Source organism: Chanodichthys erythropterus, chromosome 17 (genome assembly GCF_024489055.1).
Source record: "Chanodichthys erythropterus isolate Z2021 chromosome 17, ASM2448905v1, whole genome shotgun sequence".
In the NCBI taxonomy this organism is placed as follows: domain Eukaryota; kingdom Metazoa; phylum Chordata; class Actinopteri; order Cypriniformes; family Xenocyprididae; genus Chanodichthys; species Chanodichthys erythropterus.
The window spans coordinates 34,974,136-34,986,630 of NC_090237.1; the positions used below are offsets into that span (position 1 = coordinate 34,974,136).

The 12,495-nt window shown below is 36.5% G+C and overlaps 1 protein-coding gene across 1 annotated transcript in view; it reads left to right on the forward strand.

Annotated features, from left to right (window-relative positions):
* The window catches only part of LOC137004283 (ferroxidase HEPHL1-like), a 46,574-nt gene extending 35,539 nt beyond the window's left edge, over positions 1–11,035 (forward strand). The window contains exons 18-20 of the mRNA XM_067364469.1: positions 899–1,058; positions 8,164–8,211; positions 8,349–11,035. Of these exons, the coding sequence (XP_067220570.1) occupies positions 899–1,058; positions 8,164–8,211; positions 8,349–8,428 (288 nt within the window). The 3' untranslated portion in view covers positions 8,429–11,035. The remainder of the gene's footprint in view (positions 1–898; positions 1,059–8,163; positions 8,212–8,348) is intronic.
* The last annotated feature ends 1,460 nt before the right edge of the window (positions 11,036–12,495 follow it).

Genomic DNA, 12,495 nt, shown 5'->3' on the forward strand with positions numbered 1-12,495 from the left:
AAACTCTAAAACCTGAACCATTTTTATCCACCCAGATTTGAACGTAAAATGTAAAATTAACTTTATATGAATAATAAATCCATTTAAATAATATATATGTGATTAATAAACATTGTGTATAAAATTAAAGGAAAAAATAGACTTAAGATTAGATCCTTACCTGACAATGTTATTACAGTTGATTAAAATGCTAAATTTGTTATTACATTGGGGGTGGAAATGAATAGGCTTGGACTTGATGGTAACCCAATGCACAGGACAATGGTGACACCAGAATAAAAATATTAATTATTCTAATACTGAAATTTTATTTTAGATAAATATGTTTGCACTCTGTCACTGACTAGATATATTTAAATAATATAGGCCACTTTTTACTGGTAACATAAGACATTTGGCATTATCTGGACCCACAAATATTCCCCCATAGCATTATTATACATTATATTCAACATTATATATAGTAGTATAATGTAGTACTGACACTACAACTTTCATTTTGGGTGAACTATGCTAACACATATTGTCACTATCGATGATACAGTATTGTTGCATTTTTGTATTGCGATATATTGCGAGATGATATATTGTTACACCCCTAAGTGGTACAATGTATTTTTATCTCATTACATTAAAGCACAGCTGCTGAAAGCAGACTAAGAAACACTGTTTACTTTTAGGTTTTATGCTTTGGGATACTAAATGTTAGGGTGGCTGTACTGCTTTCCTTGTTGCAGTGCTACTGACAGAACAGAGGCAGATGTGGTGGCAATGCTTTTTCTTAGCATTTCCAACCCCCTCCCACCCATGCCATCCCAGTAGATCTTACTCCTGAATCCTGTAAATCCCACTTAGGTGGTAAAATGTCTCTCAAACACTCTCATTTTCTCTCCTTCAGACGGATCATTCTCATCGTGCTGATGTATATGACCTATTCCCAGGAACATTTCAGACCATAGAACTGGTTGCAGGAAGTCCTGGACAGTGGCTGCTACACTGTCATGTGACTGACCACATCCATGCAGGGATGGAGGCGCTTTTCACTGTTCATTCTAAAGGTTAGACAAAAGGCCTATAAAGCTCCTAGCCTAGGGAGAACTTTTAAGGTTAACTTAAGGATGCTTTAACACTAGAGCTTTTAATGTGAACCTGAGCCTGTTTGTCCATAGAGTTCAAGTCATTAGGTTGGTGTCAAATCATTCTTCCAAACTCAGGCATGCATCAGTGCAAGGGTGTACAATCCTGTTCCTGAAGGGGTTAATATCAGGCAAACCTTTGCTCCAACACCTGCCTTAAAGTTTTTAGTAATCGCAAAGACCTTGATTAGCTGGTTCAGGTATGTTTAAATGGGCCAGTGGCCCTCCAGGAGCAGGACTGGACTCCCCTGCACTAGAGAACCCAAATCCACTTGAACTCCATTGTTGTTCACTGATGGCATGAACTTGATCAATCTTACATTGACATGGAAGTGAACTACAATTGATGACTGTGACAAGCAGAGTGGGGCGAGAGGCTTGAGAGAACGGCATGAGACTGGTGCAGTTCATAGGTGATGCTCTTTAACAATCACGCCACAGGCCTTGCGCCATTCTCTCACGGCTTTCGCCCCGCCCTGCTTGTCAAAATGACATATAAATTGGATTCACAGTTTTTATAGTATAATGCATTTCTCATAGCTACTGACAGAGATGGGACTCAAGTCGCACTCGAGTCGCATTTTAACAGACTTCGGACTCGGACTCGACCTGAAATTACTTCAGACTTGACTCGACTCAGCACAAAAGACTCTGAATATTTTAAAAACTCAAGTCTTTTAGCCTTAACTACTGATATAATAAATAAAAAATTTGTGTTGTGTTTGAATGGTTTTATAATATCTGCATCACATATATTTCCGTACGTGTCTTGGTAGATTGGACTCTTGTCATAGAATTTGATTACGTATGTCCGTGCGCATAAACTCCGAAATGTCATAATAAGAGTCCCACGCAACATGACGGGAGCCATCGTGCCATATGTTCTTTCGTGTATTATCACGTCAGATCAGCTAGATGCACAGCAAGGATCAATTTGCATGCTTTATTAAATAACAGGATAGTCGAACAGGCAGGGTCAAACCAGGGACAGACAGGTATAGCAGAGATAGGCAGAATCGTGGTCACAAAATAGGCAGTAGGTCAAGACAGGTGGATATCACTCACAAGACAGTATTCCAGGCAAAGGTCAGTAGGCAGGCAGATATGGGTCGATAACGGGTAACAGCAAAAACAGCAACAAGGAGACAGGCAGGAGATAAAGGCTCAGAATTGCACACTGGGGAAACAAGACTTCGCGATGAGGTGTGGTGAATGAGAGTCCTTTATAGTCCAGGTAATGGGTTTCAGCTGTGGTGTAATTAGTCCAAGGTATGGGATTATGGGTAATGTAGTCAGTATTCGGGGGATGGCTCCCTCCGATGGCCAGAGGAGGGAATCACGGAGTTCGTCTCTGTGACAACTTTAAACCTAGCACTATGTTTTATCAATCTTTTCTATTTCTTAATGTGTGTCTGAGAGATAGATAGAAAGAGATGGTAATCCATTTATTACTTAAAGCTCATATATTAACGTATCACAATCCGCATGTGTAGAGTTTTCTATTGACATTCTTAAACATTCCAAAGTTTGATATTTTCTGATAATGATTGTCGTCAATAACAATGAAGCAGTATAACAAACTGCTGTATAACAAACCGTGACTCACTGGCGACATCTTGCGTCTGCTTAGCGACTGTATTGAAAATGACTACTCGTGTTGCCAGGACGACTGTTTTGTACATTGTAATGGATTATAAAGTAACAAGCTGGATGTACATTATCCCTTACGTCATTGGACCTTAATTTCAAATAAAATGGATTATAAAAAGATCATATTATTTTGTCTATATAATACAACTAGGATAAAAAATAGTAATGATTATGAGAATTTTTTATTTTTTTTTAATGACTCGAGACTTGACTCAGACTCTTGACAAAAGACTCCAGACTTGACTCAGACTGATTAAGACTTCAGTGCCTTTTTCAAGTCATAAGCAGTGTTGCATAGTGGCTTAATTTTATTGTTGTAAAAAAACACACACATATTTTCTGTTGTACACATTAAAAAAATGACCGGAATTGAAAAAAAAAAAATAAAAATGTTTGGGCTGCTTTCATGTTCTAGCTAGAGTGGGAACCACTAATGATAGTAATTTTTTTCCTAGTAAGTTTTACTAGTAAATCCAATGTGACACAAACATGAACAACAAAAAAGTGAAGTTGCCATTTTCTGTGTGCTTTTCATAGTGATGCTGGATTTTTATTCATGTTTTGTTCACAAATACAGCAAGAAATCCACAAATGCAAGATGTAAATCCAGGAATGCACAAAAGCAAGCATGAAATGTACACATAAGAAGCTTACATGGTTTTTAAAGCTTACAAAATAACCCACAAATACACAAGGGACATTTGTAGTTTAATGCATAAATAGGGAGTACAATATACATGAGTATATTGTCTCAAAAATATTTCTGAATGTTCTTCTGCATTTGTGGATCTTGAAGCTCTTTTGCAGTCTTGATAGACAGAAGATCCCAGAAGTTTGTGGATGTCCCCCATATTGCTGTGTCAGGGTTCTGTCACTTTGGTCGTATTTATTCTTTGTTACTGTAGGTGACAGAACCCTGAAACTCTTATTATCTTGTTGTGAGAATGCTGTTTTGAGTTTGATCAGGCTATATGCTCTTTTGTACACAAGAGTTGTTATGTGTATGGAGCATGGTGTTCGGATCCTGGCACTTCTGTTTAGTTTGGTTTTCGGTTCAGTGCCGGGGTTTGGATATTCATGCTTCATGTTTTGCCTTTTGTTGAAAGCACATGGGTTGAATGTTCATTCACTTACCATGCGCTCTTGTCTTGTTTGTTTTTTTCCCAAGTTTCGCCTAGCATGAATTTTCATTAGCCGCATGCCTTCATGTTTCGTTTGTTCGTCGTGAAGTGGAGCTGCACAAATCTGTATATCGGGTAGTACCGAGAGAACCACAAAGTACTGCGAGAGCGATTAGAAAGCAGACTGAGCCGTATGTTTTCAAATTGCTCTTGCAGTACTTTGATGTCATACCAATTGGTCTGTGCAGCACTGCAGGAAGTCGAACACACCTGTTGTCTTGTTTTGTGTGGTCACGTGGCTTATGAGTGTTTGCTAAAGGTTCTTGTGTCTTTGTATTGTTGTATTGAGCGCATTACTTTGTTTTGTTTGTTTCTATGTGCCATGTGCTCTGCTGTCTATTGACTTAACCTCAACCTTCCTGTTACCTGATTATTGGTTTATTTGCTCCATCTGCTCTCCCTCATTACCCGCCTTATTTCCTTCCCTACTTATTCTCCTTGTGTTTTCAGTCCTGTGTTGGTTTGATGTTGATTGTACACCTTGTGCCCAGAACTGCCGTTTCTATCCCTACCGACTCCTGTTTTGCCCAGCCTTCTTTCTTATTGGCTGAGAGTAAACTGCACCTGGAATTCTTTTGAAAATCAAATATGGATCTTTAATGTCTTTACAATTTAATAATATTAATAAAATGTACCATAGAAATGACCTAGAATGGGGTGCTTGGATGATTTGTACATTTAAATAGCCTAGTCTAACTGCATCACATTACAGGTCAAACCCCTCTGATCAATTTATCTAAACAAACAAAAAATGCTTCTTAAAGTTCATTTGGTTGTACATTTTGTGTACTTGTGTTAAAATATATACAAATACAAAATAGGTAACATTTGTTATGTAACATTTGTTATGTATTTGTTAATCTTTGTTAACTATGTAACACTGTCACATAAAATACATGTTTTACCGCTCTATTTATTACAATGATTTAATGTATAATAGAGTTTTAATTGGTTTACATGTTTTTATAGTCCATTTTATTCCTCTTAACTATTTAATGTGTGTATGTCTTTAAATGAGTCTGGGTCTGCCTGTCATGTGACTGATCATATACATATACAAAGTCCATGGAAGTGTTAATCCAAGTGAAAATGTGGTGAAGTGCTGGAAAGGCAAGTCCATAAAATTAAACTCCACAGTCCAGCTCACACAGTTTAATCCGACCCCATTTTAATTCATGTAAAATCGACCGAGAGGGCCGATCGTTACAACGTTAGTTAATAAAAATACAGCTGTTCACTGTTTGTTCATGTTACTTTACAGTGCATTAACTAATGTTAACAAATACAACTTTTGATTTTAATAATATGTTAGTAAATGTTGAAATTAACTTTAACAAAGATTAATAAATGCTGTAGAAGCGCAGTTCATTATTAGTTCATGTTTACTAATGTTAAATAATGAAATCTTATTGTAAAGTGTTACCAAATATATCTACTGATTCAAGATAACCAACCATTAAAAGAATGTGGTCTTATTCCTAAATGACTACGATTTGGCTATGTCTACTAAACCTTTGAAATTATGATCACACTGGAATATTTAAACCTGCTTTTGCATTCCTGCTGAAAGCAGTGGTCATGTAAGCTATGTTTTAAACAGCTTCACAAAGTGTTGTCAATAACAGACTTGTAACGGAGCTGGACTCAGGCAGGGATCCATATGCAAAGCTTTATTAGAAGTGAGCATGGTCGTACAGGCAGAGTCAAACGGGAACAAACAGGAACAGCAAGGGACAGTCAGAATCGTAGTAAGGATACAGGCAAGGGTCAGGACAGGCAGATATCACTTACAGAAAAGAATACCAGGCAAGGATCAAAGGCAGGCAGCAACGGGTCGATAACGGGTAATAGGCAGGAATGGGAACAGACAGGCAGACAGGATAATAATGCTCGGTAACGTACACAGGGTGAAACAAGACTTCGCGAAGAAGTGGTGAGTGGGTAAATCTTAAATAGTCCAAATAATGAGCTTAGCTGTATGTGGCATTGGGTGATTGGTGTGGAGTGTGTACATGTGACTGGCAGGGAGGATTATGGGAGTTGGAGTCCAGGAACTGACTGGAACGTGACAAGAATATTGCTACTTCTGTGTTGCAAGCATTAAATAATAACAGTATTGCAATAACAGTTTATAGTTCGGATATACACTGATGTTGTGGCAGCGATCAAAATGAGTAAATGACCTTTGAAACTAATGTTAAGCTTCATTAAAGATTGTATCTATTACACTGTAGGTGGCAACCAGTGACTGTTAAAATGTATTTGATGTATCACAGAATCATTTTTTCAAGAGATTCGTTCAAAAACACTGGACAAATCAAGTCTTCATTCATTTTAAACGATTTTGTAATCGTTTTGTAAACAAATTTGTAATAATTCATTTAAATTAATATTTTTAATAGGCTTATAACATTTTAGACATTTCTAAATCGACTGATTTATAACATTAAATTAGTTGTTTAATATTTTGTTTTAAATTAATGTTTAATTTAATGTAATGTTTTGGTCCATGATATAGGCTAATATGTTGGTTTTAGATAAATCGTTCAGAAGGGTTTGACCTGTAATGTGACCTGTGATGCAGTTAGACAAAGAAGCTCATTTTTATATGCAAATAATTCAAGGCCTACATTTGATTAATATTATTAAATATTATAATTATAATATTTGAGAGAAACAGGCCTTTTGTGTACATAGAAAAAGTCTTAAATCTTTGAGTTCAGTTCATGAAAAATGGGGGCAAAAACAAAAGTGTTGCGTTCTGAATTTTGTTCAGTGTATATAGGCTCTATATAGACCAACATTCTATAGCTATACTATGCTACTGCTGCTGAACATATACAAGAATTTGCTCAGCTTATTCAAAATAACAAACAAAAGGACAGACTGCTGCAAGAAAACAGTAGAACCCTGTCACAGATCTCTACAGGTGGCGCTGGGGTAACATAAGTTTTAATATTCAAAGAGTGTGGTGATCGCAGGCTAGGGTACGATAAATATGGTTACGTGGATTATGAAGTATTTCTGATGCCACGGCATTGAGAGAACTAATCAGCGCAAGCTTAGAGTTTAATGCCTGAACCTCTGTATGTATATCTGTGGAGTGTTGCAGTGATGGTTTCTTCTGCTCCTTCTGCAAGTTTCTCCTGTCAATAATCTCTAGAGCTCAACTAGAGTGACCGGTTCTTGTTCACCTCTCTTACCAAAGCCCTTCTTCCCTGATTGCTCAGTTTGGCCTGGTGATCAGCTATATGAAGAGTATTAGTTGTTCTAAATTTCTTCCATTTAAGAATTATGGAGGTGATTGTACTCTTGGGAACCATCAGTGCAGCAGAAAGTTTTATGTAGCCTACACAAGATCTGTGACTTGACACAATCCTGTTTTTGAGTTCTGCGGGTAGTTCTTTTGACCTCATGGCTTGGCTTTGCAATAATATGCATTTTCAGCTCTCAGGGGTATCCAATCCTGCTCCTGGAGGGACGCTGAACTACAGAGTTTAGCTCCAACTCTATTTAAACACACCTGAACAAGCCCTCCAGGATCTGGATTGTGCCTTTCCAAATTAGTCAATAGAATTTGCCAAAGGTAGACTCCAGTCAATGTTTACAAACATACAAACATCTCAAAGATGATCCAGAGAAATGGGATGCATCTGTGCTAAATTTCAAATGTAACTGTCAAATTCAGCACAACACTAGAAAGCTCACACCAAATTCCTGAGGAATGAACACTCTGCTTTCTTTCCTGGTCATTTCATGTTTGTTTTAATTTTATAAAGTGCCAATATCCTACCATCACTTGGCTAAAAGCAGTCTCTCTTTCCATTTTAACTTTAGTCTCCTTTACTGGCATGACAGATAGTTTACATTTGTATTGCATGTAAATGCAATCTAGTGCAAATTTGGACTGACCATTGCTCTCCAGGGCATGTTCATTAAAGTGCAGCAATTTTAGAGAAATCAAGATTTAAGATTTTAACACATCATTTGATGCCTATAAACCCTTAAATGTATACATGCACTTTCTTTTCTGAGGTGAATCTCTCTGTGTTAAGAATTATTTCTCACCTATGGGAATTTACTATGCCTTTACTTTTTTAGTGTTTAAAGTGGATGAATTACTAAACTGGATTCACTGAGTGTCAATAGATTTATATGCATTAATATACATTGTTTGTATTTTACTCTGTCATCAGGGTCTCAGTTAAGGATACGTGATAACAAAAATCCAGACAGTGGCAGCGGTAAATAAACATTTCTATTCACTGTATCATTTTTATTCTTAGAAAATTGTGTGATGTTTATATACAATGTGATAACTGGTAATAAAAAATGTTATCCTGTTTTTTTGTTTGTTTGTTTGTTTGTTTGTTTTTTTCAGCCTTCGGTCATTTTGGAAGCCTCTACACTGTGATGTTGTGTGTCCTTGGATCAGTCCTATTGAACCTTGTAACACACTGACAAAAAGCCTAACAGAATGAATATTCATTGTTTCTCACTACTTAGTTAACTCATCTGGCGTTCTCATTGTATAGGTGTTAGAACTTAAGTTTTTTTGGGGAAAAAAACACTTGCTTGTTCAAATGCTGTAAAGTCCCACACATGTATGCACTGATGGAAGCCTCTGCATTTTCAACCATTGTTAGTAACTCAGTAAGAGTAGGTTGATTGATTATGTGAATGTGTAAGTAAGATACTTAATGAGTATATTGTTTTAATTTTATAATTGAACTACTGTGATCTTAATTGTTCAGTGTTTTTTTTTTTTTCTGATGAACTTTGGAATATTAAACCATGTTCTGCTCTTGAATAGTAAATTATCAGTTGTATATAATAAAGAACATGAATGAAAACAAAGAGCCGAAATATTATTATTAATTATTATGTATGTTAATGTTATCTTTAAGCATTTAAAAATGTGTTGGTTAGGCATTACAGATGAGCCCACATGAGTACAACATGAGTACAACTGGAACAAATGTACTTGAATTTATGAGCTAACTGTGGAAAATAAGAATCAATAGATTTATATGCATTAATATACATTGTTTGTATTTTACTCTGTCATCAGGGTCTCAGTCAAGGATCAGTGATAACAAAAATGCACGTGTAATTCTCAAAAGCAAGGCAAGTTTATTTATATAGCACATTTCATACACAATGATAATTCAAAGTACTTTACATAAAGAGGAAACAAATACATAAATGAAATGCTTAAGAAATATATTACATGCATTATAATGAAATGAAAACAAGAAAAATCATTTAAAAAAAATAAAAAGATGATACATATAAAATAAAGTGCAGTTCGGACATAGCACGGTGCTCAATCAGTAAATGCACAGCTAAACAGATATGTTTTGAGTCTGGATTTGAATGTGTCTACTGTTGGAGCACATCTGATCTCTTCAGGAAGCTGGTTCCAGCTATGGCTGGCATAACAGCTAAAAGCAGACTGTCCTTGCTTTGATGGAACCCTTGGTAATTCTAAGTGACTTGATCCTGATGATCTTATCTGTTAAGTTTATATTCTAGAGCATGTTACATCCAAGGACATATGTTTTGTTTTTTGTTTTTTCCCTTTCTCCCTGTTTTTCCCCTATATAGCCCTGTCCAAATACCCATACTTGCGGTCTTTGCACTTGACCACTTGTCTACTTATATGACATATTTCCTGTATTTTGTTCAAGTGTTCAAGTGGGCGTGTGTAGAACTTCTGATTACCCAATGGGACACACTTAGTCTTGCAAAAAGTGTTTACAGAGCTTTTATTATTATTATTATTATTATTATTTTCAGTGCTTTGCATTTTAAAATACGTAAAAGTGGGTATTTGAACAGGGCTCATCTCTCTCTTCTTCCCATAAGCAGGAAGTAATGGCTGCCACCTGACTCCAATTATTGGTGATCTGATGTGACTGGAGGAGGAGAGGAAGCTGTGGGGATTTAAGCAGCACCATTGCACAGAGCAGGTTATGTGTGTGGAGACTGCGTCACGAGGCTTCTTTTCTCAATCCAAAAAGCTTTATTTGTTGTTTTGATTTATACCTTGTTGACTGATTTCTTTTTGTGTTATTGTGTTAACACTTTTGTTGTACTCAGTGCCTACTACAAGAAAGTTATCTCCTTTGTATATACTTTTGTTATTGTATTCTTTACCTACTAAGTTTATGTTGTTAATTATTTGGGGAAGGGATTGGTAGAGAGGTGGGTGCCATTTTCTTTATATCTTGTTTTCTCTTATTTAAGCTAGTTAGGGAGTTAGTTTATTATTGTATTTTTCTTTTCTTTTGTAGTTTAGTTAGTTTCTTCCTAATAGTAGGTTTATGCTTGTTATTTTGGCCTTGCCCCCTCTTGAAGCCTTGAAATCCTCCCACATTTGTAAAATAAAATAATTTGTTTTTGATATTGAGTTGCCTTTGGTCTTTGTTAAAGACCTTGGGTTGGAAATAGAACCTTGCTGCCTCCACACGTCAAACCATTTTTATTCTGTTACCCGTTCATCCAACCCAAGACTAGCTGGGGACAGATTTTGGGGCTCGTCTAACAAAGTGGTAACAGATTGTTGTTATCTGTGTTATTTGCAACAACGTTGAAAACTACTCCATTGGTGGATGATCAGATCTTTAAATGGCAAGTGTCCTTTTTCTCTTTGTTTTGCCTGGCTGTTTTTGCTCTTTTTGATGTGGGAGGAGAAGTTAGTGCTTGGGTTATGGAGTTTGATTTAATCTTGTTTATGTTACTTCCCATTGTAGAAGTATATAACCGTTGTCGTAAAAAGGGATTTAATTTCCATAGCAAACTTCTTTAACATTAGCATACATAAAGAGGTGAGTAAACAGGTTATCAATGAGGAATTATTTGGGGAGCTGGTAGAATCTGGCATTTTGGCTGCATCAGATATGGGGTGTTGGGAAAGAATCTAAGACTGCTGGCTTTGATTCTGTTCTCAACATAGATTCAAAAGATTCTGGTTCTGATGCTGTATTGGCAATTAAGCTGAAAGAATTACATCTTGAGGAATGTGAGGCTCAGTGCATCAGACTTCGAGTGATAGAAGCTGAGCGAGTGTGGGATAGTGAGCGGCATGGGAATGAGATGTGTCTAAATCTAATTCTAAGCGTGCATGGGACAAGCGGATCTGTTTTTATTGTCTCGATCCAAGCCACTTAATCTCAGAGTGTAAGGGTGCATTCACACTTGTCATGTTTGGTTCGATTAAAACCCTGGTGCGATTGCTCGGTTAGTGCGGTTCATTTGAACATATGTGAATGCTGCCATCCGAACCCTGGTGCGCACCAAACAAGTGGACTGAGACCGCTGAAAAGATAGGTCTCGGTCCGCTTCCAAGCAAACTCTGGTGCGGTTCGAATGATATATGAACGCAACATGGACCAAAGACATGTAAACGAACCAAAAACGGGAAGAAGAGACCCTAAAAAGGCCAGAATCCTCACGCATGTCGGTTTTCTTGTCATAGTTGCGAGTTTGCCCATCACAGGCATCAGACGCGCGTCTCCACGCAGCAGATTGTTTGTGTGTATAACGGATGGATTCCCGCCACTGTTTTGACTACTTTATACATTTTATAAGCTCTTCACAAGTTCCCAGCGGGCCAAAATACCATCACATGCAGGCTACACACACACAAAACGAGCGCATTTACCTCACCTTTTTCTTCTTTGGTTCGGACCAAATTAACCAAACGAACCGAACTATAAGTGTGAACGCACCCTAAGGCTTGGAAACAGAATAGTGTCTCTTCTAAGCCCAAAAATGTAGCTTTAGTACAATCTGTACCAGAGTTAAATGATTTGGATGCTGTTGTTTACCAGCCTTTTCTTTCTTTGGCTCAGTTTCACTTTGGCCTGATTCTGAGACACAGCACCTTTTTCACCCGAAAATGTGGATGTGAAATGAGATGCATTAATGTTCCTCTTCATAGGGTGTATTTGGAGTCTGACTAGGCATGTAACGGTATCAAATTTTCATGTTGCGATTAATTGCTGAAGCTCTTATCACGGTATACGGTATTATCACGGTATTGAAAGTTGCAAAAAAGTGTTGTCATAGTATAACAGGTTTAAGAGCTCTTTTTGTAATAACAAAAATAACTCTGAATGTTTAAATACAATAATACAATACACAAAAAATATAAAGTCAAATTTTCAAACAGATTAAAGTGCAAAAGAATTAGGCTATAAAGAACAACATATAACACTTTACAATAAGGTCTCATTATTTAATACATTGAGATTGAGCATCAGCTACATTTGTTACAGTAAGTATTATTTTTTGTTAATGTGAGTTAAGAAACACAACTGTTCATTGTTAGTTTTATCTCAGGTCCATTAAATAAGTTATTTTGATTTTAGTAATGTTATTAAACAGTAACTAAGAAATTAGCATTAACTAAGAATAATTATTGCTAATTATTGCCAAGTATTTTTCATTGTCAGTTTGGTAATAATGAATTAACATGTTAACTAATGAAGCTGTAATTGTTACTGAACAATAACAAATAATTA